General features: G+C 41.3%; 1 protein-coding gene across 22 annotated transcripts in view; it reads left to right on the plus strand.

The window, feature by feature from the left end:
* The first annotated feature begins 2,862 nt into the window (after window positions 1–2,862).
* LOC128098387 (WASH complex subunit 2) overlaps window positions 2,863–18,621 on the plus strand; it is a 195,392-nt gene continuing 179,633 nt past the window's right edge. For 18 of the 22 annotated variants that reach the window (XR_008214228.1, XR_008214232.1, XR_008214229.1 and 15 more), the window contains exons 1-8: window positions 2,863–2,979; window positions 3,062–3,184; window positions 3,835–3,999; window positions 11,194–11,256; window positions 13,108–13,281; window positions 16,056–16,149; window positions 16,964–17,025; window positions 18,319–18,366. Coding sequence is in view for 15 of the 22 variants with exons in the window: in XM_052719441.1 (XP_052575401.1) it covers window positions 3,062–3,184; window positions 3,835–3,999; window positions 11,194–11,256; window positions 13,108–13,281; window positions 16,056–16,149; window positions 16,964–17,025; window positions 18,319–18,366 (729 nt within the window). In the remaining 7 variants the exon portion in view is untranslated. The remainder of the gene's footprint in view (window positions 2,980–3,061; window positions 3,185–3,834; window positions 4,000–11,193; window positions 11,257–13,107; window positions 13,282–16,055; window positions 16,150–16,963; window positions 17,026–18,318; window positions 18,367–18,621) is intronic. The other 4 variants (XM_052719443.1, XM_052719445.1, XM_052719444.1 and 1 more) reach the window with 2 other exon arrangements.

The raw sequence follows: 18,621 nt of genomic DNA on the forward strand, positions 1-18,621 counted from the left end.
GTTAGGGTTAAGACTAACAATATGATTATGGTTAATTTTATGTATGGTGGTGATCTGATTAAGATTATAATTATGACTATGGTTTAGGATAATGGTTAAAGTTAAGATTAGATTTAGCAATACGGTTAGGATTGGGGTAGGGTTAGAATTAGAGTGATGGCTAGGGATGGAGTTAGGGTTAGTATTAGGGTTCTGGTTAGGCTTAATATTATATTTAGGGTTTAGGGTTATGTTTAAAAGTTACCACTATATCTAACCATAACTAATCCTAGACTCTAACCCTAACCCCTAACTCTTAATCTAATGCTGAGCCTTAACCCTGAGCCTAACCATAATCCTATCCCTAACTATAACTTTTTTTTGAGACAGCATATCATTATGTAGCCCTGACTGGACTGGAACTTGATATATAGAGAAGTTAGACCTCAAACTCAGAGTTTATCTGCCTACCTCTGCTTCTCAAGTAATAGGACTAAAGGGTATGACCACATCCAACTGTATTCTAATTTTTTTTTTTTTTAGACAAGGTTTCTCTTTGTAGTCCTTGCTGTCCTAGAACTTGCTCTATAGACCAGACTGGCCTCGAACTCAGAGATCTGCCTGCCTCTGTCTCCTGAGTGCTGGGATTAAAGGCATTTGCTACCACACCTGGCTCCTATAATGAATCTTAAGCCTACCCTAAGTCTAATTCCAATTAATCCATCATCCGTAGCACTCACCCTAATACTAATAATACCATAACCCTAACTCTAATGCACAACTATCTTAGCATTAACCATAACACTAAATCCTAACCATAACCCTTCCTTTTATGAGTTGCCTTTGAGACAATTTTTATCTTAACGACAGAAAAGTAACTAAAAAATTTACCTTAACCCTAAACCCAACAATATTACTGTGATGGTTTGAATGGGAACAGCCCCCATAGACTCATGTGTTTGAATGTTTGGCCATAGGGAGGGGCACTATTAGGAGGTGTGGCCTTGTTGTAGGAGATGTGTTACTAGGGGGTGGGCTTTGAGGTCTCAGGAACTCAAGCCTGGCCAGTGTGTCACTGTCACTTCCTGCTGCCTGTGGATCCAGATGTAGAATTCTTAGTTCCTTCTACAGCACCACATCTGCCTGTGTGCCACCATGCTTCCCACCATGGACCAAACCTCTGAAACTGTAAATCAGCACCAATTAAATGTTTTCCTATATAAGAGTGGTCATGGGTGTCTATTCACAGTAATAGAAACCCCAACTAAGACAATCACTAATGGTATCACTAATGCTAGTCATAACCCTAACACCAAACTTAACCCTATTGTAAACTTAACACTAGCTCCAATCCTAACCATAATAGCTATTGTATCCCTAACTATAATGCCTATCTGCAATACTTACTTGCTTAATCTCTAGCCCTAAAACTAATATGAAGAATACTGCAGTATCCTGACCCTAACCCTAATCTCAACCTAACCCAAGCAGCACTCTAATACTAGCCGTAACCCCAAGCATCATCTTAATGCTGTCCCTAACAATAACACTGTAATCATCGCACTAATGCTAACGTAACCCTAGCTTTAGTAGCTCATTGCAGACTATGCTAGGGAGACACCTTTAACCCTAACTTTAATAGTAATCCTAATCCTCACTTCCTACTTCAGAGTAGTTTTATTGGGATATAATTTACATAACAAAATCACTCCCTTCAAAATACACATTTCAAGAATCTTTAGTATTTTGAGAGTTGAACACCATCACCACAGTCTAACATTTTCATTACCTCAAAAAGGAACCCCATGCCCATTCGCAGTTAACTCTCAATTCCTGTCTCCCCTCAACCCCTAGTAACCGCCAACCTACTTCTCTCTGGGTCCATTCTGGACATTTCATATAAATAGAATCATATAATCTGTGATCATATATGGCTGACTTCTTCAATTAATGTATTTTCTAGGTCAACTCATGTCCTATCATATATCAGCACTTTATTTCTTTTTGGTAAATAATAGGCCATCGTGTGGTTCCACAACATTTTGTACATCCATCCATCACCTGATGGACATTTAAGTTGCTTCTGCTTTGATGAGGATTAGCACTATAGTGGACATTCTTGCACGAGTTTTTCTCTGAGCACGTTATCATTTGCCTTAGTTTTATACCAAAGAGAAATCTTTAATGAGGTGCCAATGGAGGTGATCACAAAGCAAAATCCAAAAGGAAAAATAAGCTGTACAGGGGGACTGATAAGATCTAGAGTAACCACTCACCATATACCAGGTACTATCTGTTTTACATATATTATCACTTCTGGCAAGATATACATCTTTTATATGTGGAGGAAAGCTCAGAGAAGCTAAGTAACTTGTCCATGGGCACAGAAGGAAAGATACGGGGTTATTTCTGAAAGTCTGTCTGGGCAAGAACAACTCAGAGAGGGGAGTCTGTATTCACCAGAAGTGCTAGTGGGTAGCCAGAGTTTCGGATTTCTACCTTCCCGTTTTTCCTGCCTGCGACAGTGTGGAAAGTGGTCTTGAATCTGACCTGAGGGTAAAGAATTTTAAGCGGATGTACACTAGATCGAAACCAAGCAGGTTAGCTTAGGTGTAGGACATCTGAAGTTCACTGAGTCTGTGGGCCAATCACACACCATTTGCGTGTTCAGCAAAGCCGCTAAGCAGCAGGGAAGTCGTCCGCTTCCCGTCTTCTTGCCCTTCGGCCTCCCACTGGTAGGCCACAGGATTACCCACTGGTACCACCCATCTCTTTTCGCACCCCTGGAGTTGGCCGCCTCAGCATCTTCTCTATAGACAAACACACATCCCAATTACTGCGAAGCTGTACACCAACAGCTCTGTCTTGGTGGCTGCGTGTCTGGTCACGTGCGGGCGTCATCACGTGACGCGGACCACGTGACCCCACAGCGCTGGGTGGACGGTGTAGTAGGGTCTCCGGTAGTGACTTTGGAGCTTGCTGAGTGGCGGTGCCATTGTGGTGAGGACGGTGGCCCCGGGAGGCAGGGCTGGAGCTTCCTCCGTCCCAGACTCAGCGCTTCTTCTCGTCCTTCCCGCTGCAGATGAACGGGACGAGCCCCGACTCGGAGCGGCCTCCGGCGTCCGAGCCCGTGTGGGAGCGGCCCTGGTCGGTGGAGGAGATCCGCCGCAGCAGCCAGAACTGGTCGCTGGCGGCCGACGCGGGTGTGAGCGCAGGGCCCTGGGTCCAGGGAGGGCCAGAGCTGCGGTTACCCTGCAGCCGAGGGGACGCCTTCCTGTAATTCAAAGGCGCAGTCCCGGACACCCGGGAGGGGCGGCCCTGTGGGCTTCTACCCAGCACTCTGTCGCGCAGACGCGGGTTTCCTTCGGTGCTGACACTTTCCAGCCTTGCCCTCCACACCATCCTGCTGTCCAGAACCCTTTCTGCCCTGTTCAAGGATTGCTGACTCTACGGAAGCGCTTCTGTATTGGAATTTGGGCTAAATGGGGCAACACATATTCTTGAGTAGGACTCCTCACTTCGGGAACCCGAGAGCTCAGAGCTTTCAGTTTCACAATTCCATAAAAATAGGATTTGGGGTGTTTTGTTATGTTACACAATGTGTTCTCTGGAGAGTGACAACCAAATAGGCCTATAAATCCCTTTAGAAATGTGCTAAAAGTGTTTGTGGGATGGATGCACTTGCCTGAAGAACTTTCTTAATGCTTTTCAGTGTCACTTGACTTTAGATCAAAAGTATCATTCCTTTTACATAACACCTGGGTGAAAGGGAAAGGGTTTTTTTTTGTTGTTGTTGTTTGTTTCTTTTGCCCTACATGTAATGTTGACACTTCTGTATGTTCCTTTTCAAAATAGCTACTACAGTTTCTACAGGAATTCTCACAGCAGACTATCTCCAGGACCCATGAAATCAAGAAACAGGTGGATGGATTAATTCAGGAGACCAAAGCGACACATTGTCGTCTGCATAATGTCTTCAATGACTTCCTCATGCTGTCGAATACCCAGTTCATTGAGAATGTGAGTTGTTTTTATTACATCTGACTTAGCAAATAATCCCTTTTGGGGAGTAAGAGCTAAGGTAATTTGAAATGATAGTTCGTTTTTTCCCTAAGTTTTGGTGGATAGATTCATTCTTGGTAACTGAAGCTCCTTTTTCTAGAATCAGTGTCTTTTATTAGTAAAGTTTTTGGCTTTCCTTAAAAAAAAAAAACAACACAAAAACAAAAACAAAACTAATGGTAAGGTTTGCCTCGGTCTGGTTTTTCTGTTTCTAGTTTTGAGGGCAACGGACAGTTGAGCTGAATTGTGTGCCTCTCCCCAAAGCTGCTGTGCACATTTGGTAAGATCAGCCGTATACCTGACCTGACCATTTGAGCACCACTTTGCCTGCAGTTATTGATTGGGTCCTTTATGTTTTGATCAGTTCTATAAGTGGAGGCAGATGTTTACTTGGCGTTTTGTCAACTACAATTTTCATAACGTGGCTGAATCTGTGGCAGAATCGGCAGTAAACATGATGCTGAGCTTTAAAGCACCTGTGAGCTTTGTTTTCATAGTGAGTGTCTGTGAGCTGCCAGGAATACACAGGTAAAGTAAGTATCTTGGTAAAGCTATGATAGAAAAGAAACACGTATGCCTGAAGCCAGTCGAGCGAAGGAAGGCTGTTACGAGAATGGAGAGGAAGCTTAGTTCACACGGTCAAAGAATGTCTTTCTGAATTAATTTGTGAAAAGGCATTTTCTGGGGGGGGATTGGTTTTTTGTTTTTTTTGTTTCTGGTTTTTGCTCATCATTAGTTCTGACTGATCTGGAACTTGCTATGTAGACCAAGCTTCCCTTGAACTCACCTGGAAATTCTCACCTCTGCATCTCAAGTACTGGGATTACAGGCATACAGTCCTACACCCAGCAGTGAGAAGAGAATTACTAAAGTAAGCTGTATCCTGAAATTGTTAGGTGTAAAGGACTAAACATAATTTCCAAAATGATTAAGATCGTAAAGCCCATGATTTAGGATTGTAAAAATACCAGAGTTCCATGTGGGCTGTTGCTGTAGCGTGTTTGCGTAATTTAGTATCCCTAACTGAAGTGACTTAGCTCACGTTCCATCGTGTTTGAGACATGGGATTTGGTGAGGGCTCTTTGTTTACCACCGCATGTGCCAGACTAGCTGGCTCATTGAGTTGACTACCCCACCAGTTATTTTCTTAACTGGCAAAGGGAAACATTGATTTTGAAACATTAGATGTATTCAAGTAAACCCAGTACAGACTTAATGTACCTTATCTGTCTGGGATTCTTGGGACTAGAAGTTGTTCAGATGTCAGATTTCTAAGATGTAGTTTCTGTGCAGACCTTACAGGTTCAGCATCCCTAAACTGAAACAACCCCCTGTCGAAAACTTTTGAATGTCATGTCAGTGCTCAGAAAGTTTTGTATTTTAGGGTTTTGGATTGGCATGCTCAACCTGAAGACATTTCTGATGTGCACAGAACCTGCATGGTCAACTTGAGCATTTATCTCTCTGGAAGGGTCAGTTAGGGGATGACAGCAGTCGTCCTCCCCTCCCCCACTGGGATTGGATGTTCTTACTTGTGCCGCTCTCATTGTGAGCCTTTCTTGCTACATCAGATTCTCAGCTCTTCTTGCACTTACTGCTGCAGCTGTAGATCAGGCAAGGAGCAGGAAGTTTTCTTTTGTACTCAATGTGCCTGCACCAGAATGGTGCCAGATCTCACTTTTTCAGGAGGAGGAGGCAGCATCGTAAACTTCATTTTCTGATCACAGACTTGAATTAGATCCTCTCCACCTCTTCCAGCTTCTTCTGGCAAAGTTCCCTTAGACTTTTCTACAGCTTAGACTTTTTGAAAACTTTGTTCTTCATGTCTGCTTTTGTGGATTCTATATTTCCATCCATCTTTCCTTGATGATAAGTCCTTACTCCTCTCCCCTCCCAGTCCGCCGTCACCTTTCTTCCTGAGTGCGTTGGTGCCATACCAAATGTAACTGCTTCCAAGACCTTCTGTAATGCCACACGGTACAGCTTCTTCCCATTTGTGGGAGCAGCTAATGATGTTCAGAGCATCGCTAGTGCTTAAGGAAACTGAAAAGAAGAAAATCAACATGACAGAAATACCTGTTGCATTTGCTGCTCTCCTGTGTATTTTCTTCAAACCCTGACATTGTCCTACTGTTCACTCTAGGATGCTGCTGTTATTTAGGTTTGTGGAAATTCTTTTGAGACATTATTTGAAGTCAGTTGGGTTTTGTTAGTCTCAGAGGCAGCCCCATAATTGCAAACTCCATTTTAGAATTAGTGAAGCAAACTGGGCTTTCTAGGGCAATAGAACAGTGAGGACTTTTGAGGGAAATGGAAGCTATGTAGGACTATTAGTAAGGGCTCAAGAGGGAATCCTGAGAGAGAACAGCTCATTAGTGCTGGCCTGTCTTTAGTGGCTCAGCAGAAAGAGACCCAGTTCTTAAGGCAGCCCTTCCCCCACCCCCACTTTTTTTAAGACAGTTTCCATCCTGACCTTAGATTTAGCAGTCCTCGTTAATGACTTTAGTTTGCTAAATGATCATAAGGAGTTTTTATTTAAAGCCAATTGTTAAAGAATTTTTAGCTTTCTGGAAAAAAATTCAAGAAGAAACAATTTAATTTTTTCAAGATTGTTCTGTTAATTATCAAAACTATGTTTCCATCATTTTCTTCCTTTTCAACCTCCCCCCTTATTTTTTAAAGAAACAGATGTCATTGCTAAACTGTCAGAAAATCAACAATTTGAGGCTAAAGCTCAAAATCATACCTGCTATAATACCACGCGCATGATGTCCCCTCCACCAACCTGCTTTATTTTTACATATGTTGGCCTTTGCTTTTGACAGAGTAGCCTTGGCGCTCCTGAGTGCCTTGCTACAGGCTTTTGTTTAGATTGCTTTGTATGTCCTTTGATTTCATCTGTCTGTTTACCAGATTCACCCTGAGCCTCTACAAGGCAGTACCTCTTGTTAAGAGCTCTTGAAGCATCCCATGTCTTACTACTACTACTACTACTACTACTACTACTACTACTACTATTATTATTATTATTGAAACAAGGCCTCACCATTTAGCCTGGTTGGCTGGAACTTGATATATATATATATAGACCTAGCTGGCCTTGAATTCATGGAGATCTGCTTGTTTCTGCCTCCTTAAAAGCATAAGCCACCATACCCAGTCCCCATGTCATTTATTAGCAGTCTAACAGTCTTAATTAAAATTTTTTTTCATTGTATATTTGCATTGTATGTGGTACTGTGTTATATGGCATTTTCATGTAAGTACACATTATTTCTTAGCAACCCTACTTTTAAAGTTACTAAACAAGCCTTAGGATCTAGCTAAACATATTCGTAGATCTTAGCACAATCTGGATACATAGAGACCTTGAATGTTTAAATAATTGAATGAGAGAACATATATAAGGAAAAGAACCAGGTCTGTGTGTAATTGTTAAAACAACACCACCAACAGCAACAGAAAATCTGTCCTGTCCTTTTCACTTGTTCCCTATGGCATGTACCCCACTTCTCCAGAGGAGGAAGAGTTTCTGTGAGGACAAATACCAAAGGTATGTAACAGTTCTAGTATAGAACTATCTGAATGCTCATGAAGTAAAGCTGTGAGATCAGCCTGGGGAAGGAAGTTATAGTGATGATCTGATGTTCCTGAGCACTTCCACCCTCAACCATCTCATGGACTTCAGGTCTTTCCAAACCGCTTGGTGTTTTAGATGTCACGTTGGTCTTACCAGCCCCAGGATGCTGACATCTTGGGGGTAGATTCTAGTGATGGCGTGGGGAAGCTGGGTGTTGACGGTCTTAGACTTTAGTCAGAAACTCAGCCTTTTCAGGTTAGAGGTCTTGCCGTACAAATTTGAAACAGCTACAGTAGCTTCCCTATCTTAAAAATCTCCCCCTAAGGTTCATGTACTTTTTTGTTCTCATATTGGAAATGTTTGGTAATGTTTGGTGTAGGACAGTTAGGAGGAAAAGTAAGAGCAAGAAAAGTCATCTGGGGAAGCTGGGGACAATGTTCTAGGTCTGCTCTCACGCAGACATTAATCAGCTAGTGAATGTTATTTTGTATTTCTCTCTAGTCTGGATGACACTCACTCTCTCTCTCTCTCTGTCTCTCTCTCTCTCTCTCTCTCTCTCTCTCTCTCTCCCTGTGTGTGTGTGTGTGTGTGTGTGTGTATGTGCACATGCACAGAAGTGTGTGCATTTGCAACCTGCATATTTCTTAATGTTAAAATCATTTTTACACAGCTTTGAGGCTTTTATGAATTTAATTCTTCTTTTCTTTTGAGACAAGGTCTCACGTAGCCTAGGCTGACTTCAAACTCCCTATGTTGTCGGGGATGAGTTTCAACTCCTGATCCTCCTGCTGTTTCCCAGTGCTGGGATTAGAGGCCACCTGTCTTATGAACCTATTCTTACTCCCGTTATAGGACTGTACCAATCTAACATTCTGCTGTCAGCTTCTTATGAACTATTTCATTTGTTGATAGAGTAGCCTTGGTGCTCCTGAGTGTCCTGCTACAGAGAATAACTACACATGATAAGAATGTACAGCAGCTAGAACTAATTTACCAGATTTTAATTTTGTTCAATATTTGTTTTCACAGGAACCAACCTCCTCTCTCCCCATTTCCTTTACTTCCTCTCAACTGTAATCTTTTTGGGCAAGGATGCTTGTATCTCTGCATTTTTATTTTTTATTCCCTGGGAGTATATATTTATGGGTGTGTGTGAGTGCACATAAAGATAACTGTGATTATGTAGCTCTTCTTTCCTCGCTGACCTGTGTGTATGTTTATGTGAACGTAAACTTAGTCTTCCATGTAGTTTTCTTTGTTCTTTACTGCATGCTCTTAAATATCATAATAATATACTTAGTAGGGCAGGTTGCTTTAACAACTTTTTTCAGATGGAATCTTGTTGCCTAAACTAGCCATGAATTCACCATCTTCTGCTTTAGATTGCTGAAAGTTGGGCTGTAAGCATGAACCACCATGGTCAACTACTCATAACTTCTTTATATTCAGAAATAGTCATCATTATTTTATTTTGGGTTTTTAACTTTCCTCTGTGAATTTGACAATTCTGACCAAGATTGAGAATAGCCCTAGCCTATGTGTATAAACATTTAGAAGATATTTTAACAATGTGTCATTTTAGCAAAAACAGTAGTAGTAGTAGGTCCAAACTTTATGGCCTCTGACCTCGCAAGCATGGGCTTTTGACCTGGTTTACAGAACATGGCTTTAATTCCCTCTTGTCGAATAGGCCTCAGACCCAGTTAGAAAGCAGTTGGTCATCACCAGAGCCGTCATGCCACTCAGGTTGGTATTGTTGTGCACAATGTCTACCTCTGGGGAGGACATTGCTTCTTGTTTTCCCAAGTGGTCACTTGCACGGTATCTTTCAGCTCTGTGCAAGTTACACAGCAAAGAGGACATGTCCCGCCTATTTCCAGCCGATTTCTCTATGTACCACAACCCAAGTGTGTTGTGTCCTCAGCAATAGGGTCTTCCCATCTGGTTCTCAAGGGCACAGGTTGCTTATACTTACTCCAAAATGAAATGAAATAAAATGAAATCTGGAACTTCGTGTGCCTCAGCTTTAAATTTTGGATTTTTTCATTAGTGATGCTCATAAAGTTTTGCAAATATTCTAAAAATTGCAAATTTAAAAACTTCAGATAAGGAGTATTGAGCCTGTATTACCTAAACAATTTTTAAATGATTTAGGTAGTTTTTTTTTTAAAGTGCAGCTCAGTGTGCTTCATTATATTCATAAACTTTTGTAACCCTATTGCTCATTACAGAACAATTTCATTGTCCTACTTTGTAAGTCAGGGTTCTCTAAAGGAACAGAACTGATAGGATGAACGTATTTATTAAAAGAGGATTTATTAGGTTGGTTTACAGGCTGTGGTTTAGACAGTCCCAGCAATGACTGTCAGCATTGAAAGGTTTGAGAATGTAGTAGCTATTCAGTCCAGGAGCTTGGCTATCCCAGCAGTCCCCATCTGGTGCTGGAGGCCTGGATGATTGCTGGAGAGCAGCTGATCTTCAGTCTCCTAGAACCCTGAAGAAGCTGTTTCTAACACTAGCAAAAGAATGCCTTAGGAACAGGATAGATGGACTTGCCAGCAAGAGTGAGGACAAGTGAGCAAAAAGCAAGTTTCCTTCTTCCTTGTCCTTTTATGTGGGCTGCCACCAGAAAGTATGGTCCAGATCCTGGGTGGATCTTCCTGCTTCAAAGAAGAAGATCAAGAAAATTCGTCACAGGATTTTCCAGCAGCTTGGGTTTTAGTTGATGTCCAATACAGTCAAATTGACAACCAGGATTAGCCATCATACCCACTTACATTGATTTTTTTTGTAGCAAAGATGTTATACTCCAGTTTTGTTTTTTTTTTTTTAAAATTGCAGTGAGTTTCCAGAATGACAGATACGTCTTATTAAAGAGGTTCTTCCTTGGCCATGCATCTTCTAGTAAATTGTTGATTTTGACTTTTTTTCTTGATTCATAAGAGATAAGTATAAAAAATTTTCAGCCATTTTGAGCAACAGAATAAAAGTAAATTTACCATTATCATATTCCTTACTTCACTTGTTAAGGATATTTATCTAGTTGGTAAGTTATATCAGTTGATACTGGCAGTGGTCTTGGACGAAGGTACTTGTATTGTGGCCCTGTTAGAGTTATGCATTAGGTTAAGTGGAAAAAATGTACCAGTTGGGCTCATAGTGGTTTCAGAACTCTTTGATCAGCCAGATAGTTCCCCATGTTTCTTTAGGTTTAAAATTGACTTTAGGTGAATTAGCTACTGTTCTTTGTTATTCGTCCACGATCCATTGGTAGTGGTCCCAGTTGTTTTTCTCAAAGCCATTTCCCTCTTTTTTTTTTTTTTTTTTTTTGGTTTTTCGAGACAGGGTTTCTCTGTGTATCTCTGGCTGTCCTGGATCTCACTCTGTAGACCAGGTTGGCCTCGAACTCACAAAGATCCACCTGCCTCTGCCTCCTGAGTGCTGGGATTAAAGGCATGCGCCACCACCACCCAGCCATTTCCCTCTTTCAAAAAATTCTTCTTTGTATTGACCTTTTACATGTGATTCCATTTCAGTGCTTAACTATTTAATGAATTTGCTTCCTTACTCAGCGGGTATACGATGAAGAAGTGGAGGAGCAGGCACTCAAGGCTGAGGCCGAGAAAACCCAACAGGTACTTGTAGTAAATCATCCTATCTTTGAATGACCGACTTTGAGAAGTGATAAAGAGGGTGATAGGACTAGGGCTGTGGGAGATGCTGCCTTTGGCAGTAGCCCAATAGAACTCTTCCATTTTTTTCTGAAGCTTAGGCTGTTAATATGGAGATGAAATTTCTGAATTCTGGCATAGAGTAGAGTAGAGCAGAGGGCACAGGGTAGGTAGCCCAGGATTGCAGGCCCCAGAGGAAGCTTTGTCTTCTTCCCCTACTTCCTCCCTTCTCTCTCCCTTTCTTCCTCTCTTTCCTCCTCTTCCTCTTCCTCCCCTTTACAGATCTAGAAGCCACTCTTCCTCAAAGTTTCTACAGAAACAGGCCATGTACTGTGCTTGGGAAATGAATGAGGAAACGAATTGAGGCCTGGGAGACCCAGTTTCCCCAACTTTGTGACTGTTTTACTCTTGTTCTGGCAGATGAAAATTAGATAGTAAGGTGAATATAGTTTTAGTGCATGCACAGTTGAGGACCCCATGGGTACTACAAGCTGTGTTCGGACAGAATGGACTCCCCAGTGAGCAGTTGTTGACTGTCATAGGACTGCAGGGAACCCATGACTAAGGACACTCACTCTCAAGCAGTTTCATTGTTGAGGCCATAGGTGGTTGTTGATCCAAACTGCATTGCATGGTTGCTGTTTTGGAAGTTCACACAAAGAGACACTTGCTGTTAAACTAGCTGGGGAAAGCTTCAAGGATGAGACTTTATCCAGATGAAGAAAGAAGGGACAGCTAAAAGGCAGTGGGGAGGCCATGTCAATAAGAGAAAGCCTGTACTAAGGTTGTTGCTGTGTTACGTGTTTAGTACCGGGGATTGCATGTGGGGCCTCATGCACATTGGGCAAGCTTTCTACAACTGAGCTTCATCCCCTCCCTGTGGACTGGGTTTGTGGGAGCTAGTGGAGGTCAGAAAAGAGAAGGAAAGGAAGAAAGTTGATGAGGGCTGTGTGCTTTGAAAAGTGGGCCAAGGGATCAAGGATCAGCAGTTCCTACCTCTTCTTCTGTGGCTTGCCATGTGGCCTGTGCATACACATCCTTGCTTATCCCACATGGGTGTCCACACCTAAGAAAGAGTTCTGGCCTTACTTTTGTGTGCTCTGGCAGGTACTCCCCTCCTCTCATTCAGGAAAGCAGGCAGATTTGAGTATGTTTATTGTGGAAGTTACTTTCAGTCAGCTCTGACTTCCTCTGAAAAAGTGGAAGTCACCTGCAAAGGTTGATAGTCTATTAAGAACTATTAAGAAGCAAAGCTGTTAGATTAGAATATTAGAAACCAGCTGTGGATTTCCTGTTCCTGGCATTTGTTGGAATTTGGATTTTATTTTTAATAGTACTCATGCATTTGCTACTCAGCAAAATGCAATAATGTGGTTATATCAAGCCAGCATTACATTTAAAAGTGGGTAGTATGTAGTGAAGTATTTTCTGAGTGCCACAGGACTAGAGGAATAATTCATTGGCAGAGTGTTTGCCGAACACATGTCAGAACCCAGGTTCTATCTCTGCTAGCCTAAAGATAGATAAGAGTCATTAAGCACATTTTTTTTTTCACAAATGTGTTTTCACAGACTCAGTTTTGGTTTCTAATTTGAATGTTCATCTGATTTTCCAGATGGAGAAATTGGAATTCTAAAGTGTAAGTGGATTGATGTATGTCCAGAAAGTGACAAAACTGAGATTAAAGCTTGTACATTTACTCCGAAGTCCGTATCAGAAAGTGACTCTGTTAACATTTTGAACGAAATGTTTTGGAGGAGGGCATGACTTTAGAGTTTCATATTGGAGACACACTGAAGGCTGTTTTGTTTGTAGGAGAAGACTCGGGAACAGAAGGAAGTAGACCTGATCCCTAAAGTCCGGGAGGCTGTGAACTATGGCTTACAGGTGCTGGACAGTGCCTTTGAGCAACTTGACATAAAGGCAGGGAACTCGGACTCTGAAGAAGATGATGCCAATGAGCGGGTGGAACTGATCCTTGAACCAAAGGTAAAGGCATTCAGTTACAGTATTATGATGTCTTGACTGCTTTGCCCAGCGTAGGGTGTGTAAGGCATGGGCATTCCCGATTGACTCTTTCTGAGAGCCTTACTTGACACACTGAGCATTTCTGTGGTACATGGTAGGTACAAGTTGCAGGGCATACCTCCTCCTCTTCTGAGGTTTTTAGTATTGTCTGTGGGAAAGGAGGCATCTACATGAGCAACCATCCTCAGAACCCTGAGACAAAAGTGACTTATAGCCAAGAAGTTAAGGGGAAGGATGAGATTTTTTTTAATTGGATTTGGTTAGTTTTTAAAATTTATTTTATTTATTGTTATTAGGCTTTATTTATTTATTTATTTTTAATTTTTTATTTTTTTTCTTCCCCCTGGATGATTTCTCTATGTAACACTCCTGGTTGTCCTGGAACTTGCTTTGTAGACCAGGCTGGCCTCAAACTCACAGAGATCCACCTGCTCTTGTCTCACGGGTGCTGGGATTAAAGGTGTGCACCACCACTGCCTGGCCAAATTGAATTTTTTAATATTTAAACCTTGTCATTGAATTGTTTGTATGGGGATATGCATGTCTCATGGCACATGACAGAGAGAGGACAATTCTGGAGTCAGTTTTTCTCCTAACTTCACACGGGTTCTGGTCTGCAGGCCTTTACCCACCCAGTCATCTTGTGGCTCATTTTTTATTTTAAAACTGAAGTTTTATTTATTTTTAATTTTCAATAAAAGAAACACACACACATACACACACACATATATATCTTGTACATGTTTTGAAATGTCCATTTGTTGTAGAATAAACTTATTCTAACTTGTGTGTTCTTGTGTACTTAATTCATGGTGAGAATACTTAAAAATCTCTCAACGATTAAAAAATACAGTGCATTTTATTAACTATAGTCAACATGTTTTATTGTTATAGATTGATCTTATTTCCTCTGACATTTTTTGGGTTTTTTTTTTTTTGAGATTATAAATTAATTACACTGTTTCTCTTTTTCTTTTCATCTTTATACCTCTCTCCGCTTTCCTTCAAATTCATGATCTCTGTCTTCATTGTTAATATATACCTATTTATAACCTGTTGAGTCCATGTAATGTTAACTTGTATGTATGTTTCCAGGGCTGACCATTTGGCACTGGACAGCCAGTTGGTGTGCTCTTCCCTGGGGAGGACCACCTTTCCCCCTCCCAGCTTTCCTCAGTTGCCTGTAGTTACTTGTGTAGGGTTCAGGCCTCATGGAATCCCCACCCTTCACCCCCTGTGCAGTTTAGCATGTTTGATGGTATTGGTGTTATTCTTGTTTAGCTCATGTTTGGGCCAACTGAAGTTTTGTGCCCTTTGAACAGCCTCTCTCCCTTTTGTTCCTAGACTTTAGGGTAGAAAAGGAGCTCTGGGTTAGGGCTAGATGAATAGAGAAGCTCCTAAGGAGCAGATATTCTGTGGCTCGTACTAAGGAAAATTTCAGAAAGGCATTTGGCTTGTTTGGTTGCTTGGGGTGTTAGGTAAAGCCACTAGGAACTTCCTGTACAGGCTTCCTCTTGGAAGTTAGCAGTGGGTCTAATGGTGTAAGACTTCTTCTTGATCCCCAGGAGAGGGGCTGTGGCCCAGGGCTAATGTCTCAGAGGGACAGCCAGTCTTTACCCCCTGCCGTGGAAATGGGACATAGTTGCCAGGTGGAATACTGGCTTGGCTCTCAAGTTTGACTTGTATGCTGTGGGTGGGTGCTGTGCAGAGTCCTTCACTGCTCTTGTGTGCTGTGGATGGGTGCTGTGCAGGGTCCTTCACGATGTCTGCTGCTCTGTTACCCGGCTTCACGGCTTCACTTTGTCACTGTCCCTTTCTGAATGCTTAGTGTTGTCAGCCGGGAGTAGGGGTGCCGGTATTCTTCCGTTTCTGAGGCTGCTGTTTTCTCCCAAACAGATACTCTACTCCTTAGTCTTTGGACTATTTAATTTGTTGTGTTAACTGTAGATAATTTGCTTAGTGACATTGTCCCCTACTTTACTTTATGGACATCTAAGCCAGCCTTCTCTTTGCTCTGCTGCAGGCTTAAGAAATCCCTCCCAGTCCTCGTAGTGCCTTGTCTTGTTCCCTCTGCTCCATCCAATCTGGGTTTGTCTACTATTGTCTCAGCATCTGATAACATTTGGGTTATTTCTTCGTTTCTCTCAAAATTTTGAGCTATTATCGATGATTTTCAAAATAAGTATGTGTTTTTATGTGTAAGGTAGTATTTAAGTTGTATTGGTCAGCCAAAGAATTAAAAAAATTTTAAAGATAGAGTCATACGTTGTAGTCTTGGCTGGCCTAGAACTTGCAGTATTGCTGTCTGTTCAGAAGACATTTTTAGTATGTAAATTTGTATGTTTACAAAGGGAGGTCCACCAGTATTGTGCTTTCTGTGTGCTTGCTTTTGAGTAAGGGGAGGGGAGGGTAGGCCTTACATGGCTCTCAGGCTTCTATCCCTTGGCCTCCTTAGGAACGTTTTCTTGGGAGGTTATATTTTCCTCATTTGGTTACTGCTGTAAACCTTTCCCAGGCCTTGCTAGTGTCTCTATCACTGGGGTATATGGGGAGGGAGTCAGCTTTGCTGTTCTCTTTACCTAGAATTTAATGTTTTAAAAATCAATGATGTTTAACCTTGCCATGTTTCTTGTTTTCTACTTTTGTGTATCACCTTAACTTGTTTGAGATAGTCAGATGCAGCAGAATGATTTCAACCCATGTGCTTAATGGCTGTGCCCTTTCCTTCCTTGAAGGACCTCTACATTGACCGCCCTTTGCCCTATCTCATCGGGTCAAAGCTCTTCATGGAACAGGAAGATGTAGGGCTTGGAGAGCTCTCCAGTGAAGGTATTCTTTCTCACCAATATTTTTGTCATGTTTAACGTAGCTTAACTCTTTGTGTTAAAATAATTAAAACTTTCTATTAACATGACAAGAGCAGTGGAGAGATCAACAGACCCTCACTCAGGTTTGCCAGCTAATGTTTCACTCTGAACTTTCATTCTTTGTCTGTATATCATAATTTGTCTGGCCCTCCATTACCCTAATATTCTTTAAGAACAAGGACATTTTCTTAACATAACCACACTGTAAAGTGGTCAATTTCAAGAAGTTTTACTGTTAGCCTCTTTGGTTGTGTTCAGATTTTGTCTCTTGTCCCATTTCTGTCTTTTCCTACCTCTATCACCTTCTCTGGTCTAAGACTTGGAACATCTAGTTGTTGAATTGCTCTAGTCATCTTTTATTTTAATTTCATTTAAATTTTTTATGTTTATTTATTTATTTTTTTAATGTATGTGTGTGTGGAGAGCCTATGGGAGTCAGTCTCTGTTCCATCATGTGAGTTCCAGAGACTAAACTTCAATCTTCAGGACAGGTGGCAATTGCCTTTACCTGTCATCGCTAGTCAACTTTTAGTCTGATACTGTTTCTTCATTTTTTTGTAACCTTGACATCCATGTAGAATAAGGCCAAGTTATGAAATTCTTTTAAAGCATGGGAGGTGCTTTGAAATTGTATCAGTAACAAAGATGCTTTCATTCCATTAAGTGGCGCTTGCTTCATTAAAGCCTCTTTGATGCTGTTGTGCTTGGCATCTTTGAGAAGGAGCTACAGATATTTTCTGGTGAATTGATGTTGACTTTTACACTCTTCCTGACAGAAGGCTCTGTAGGCAGCAACCGGGGAAGTATTGTGGACAGTGAAGAAGAGAAAGAAGAGGAGGTAAGGACATGGTATGACCACGTACGTCATGATGACAGGATGCTTAGGATGTGTGGAGCAGGCTAGGCATGTAACATGCTTTAGAATTAGTGAACTGTTTTTATAAACTTAAGGGGCAGAATCTGAAGTGTTTTTTTAGAGTTGAAATTCTTATTTGTAATTTGTACAGAGAGAAGTAAGGGAAACTGCTCTAATGCATTACCATTACCCACCTGCTCTCCGTTCTACCAAATTTCTTCACGTCCCATTATATTTTGAGGAGAGAACAGCTTAGACACTGTGGTACAGTCTCTGCCAGAAACTTAGTCTTGAAATGTGTCCTTCTTGAATAATCCTAGAAAAAAATAAAGAGCTGTAATAAACAACTTTTAAAGATTTTATTATTGTTATTTTTATTAGTATGTGTGCGTGCATGTTCATGAACAACTTTGAAAGATTTATCATCATGATTATTATTACTGTTATGTGTGTGTGTGTGCACACACCCAGGTGCCTGTAGAAGAGAATGTCAGATCCCTAGAACTGGAGTTACAGGCAGTTGTGAGCTGCCTGATGTAGGTGCTAAGAACCAAACTCTAGTCCCTTGCAAGAAAAGTATACTCTTTTAATGTTTTAAAGCTAATCAAAGCATCTACTTCATGTTCGCTTGCTAGTGTCTTAAGATCCATAGAGTAAAATCTTCATCTAGAGTCTGGGGCCTTGAGTTGTTCCTTCAGACAATGATGAGTATGAGGTTCTAAAAGGAGACCATTTTTGCACCTAATTTTCATTTCTTGATTGTTCTCCCTCTCCCCCTCCTGCATTTCTTCCTCCAGCCCTGCCAATAGAAATCTTAGCTAGCAATAGAAATAAACTTGCCTGTTACTTTACTATAGATAATTATCTGCTGAGGCCTTTGTTTTTAGCTGTCATTGTAGCCCTCTACCAAATCAGTGTAGCAAACACTGATGTTCAGTTCTTGAGCTTAATGAAGTAGTTATCCTCCTAGAGGGAACACAGAGATTGTGGTCCAAAATGTCAAGCAACCCAAACCAACCTCTGATTAATCAAATGATCTTTCTTTAAATCTGAAGCTTAGAATTGGGAAATACAAGTGATGTAAATGAGAGCTATTTAAATGAAACACAAACTTTGTGGCAGCTAGACAACTCTTGCAATATTGCCAGTCATTCATCTTGTCTGCTACTTAAGGTGACTGAGTGTAAGAGCTTTTCCTCTGCCCCACACAGTCAACTTACCTCAGAGACGGACGTGACCTTTTCTGTGTTAATAGCAAAACATTTTCACCCACAGGAATCAGATGAAGATTTTGCTAGTCGAAGTGACAACGATCAAAACCAGGTAAAGCTCATGTATTGAAATGAATTCATTTTAAAGCTTTAGCTGAAGCATCCCATGTATACTAAACTTACTGTTCTTTCTGCTTGGCACTAGGGGTGAACCTAGGCTCTCAGGTGTGTTTGGCAAGCTCTGTACCATGTTTATACTCCCAAGTCTCCTAAACTGACTTTTGAATGCTATAGTGAGGATTTTTCATGCTCACTGCTAGTTTTCTCTTAGTATGTCATATATTTAGGTTTGCCACCTCCTTTGGGT

Source organism: Peromyscus californicus, unplaced genomic scaffold (assembly GCF_007827085.1).
Source record: "Peromyscus californicus insignis strain IS unplaced genomic scaffold, ASM782708v3 Scaffold_6__1_contigs__length_162567912, whole genome shotgun sequence".
NCBI classification, from domain to species: Eukaryota; Metazoa; Chordata; class Mammalia; order Rodentia; family Cricetidae; genus Peromyscus; species Peromyscus californicus.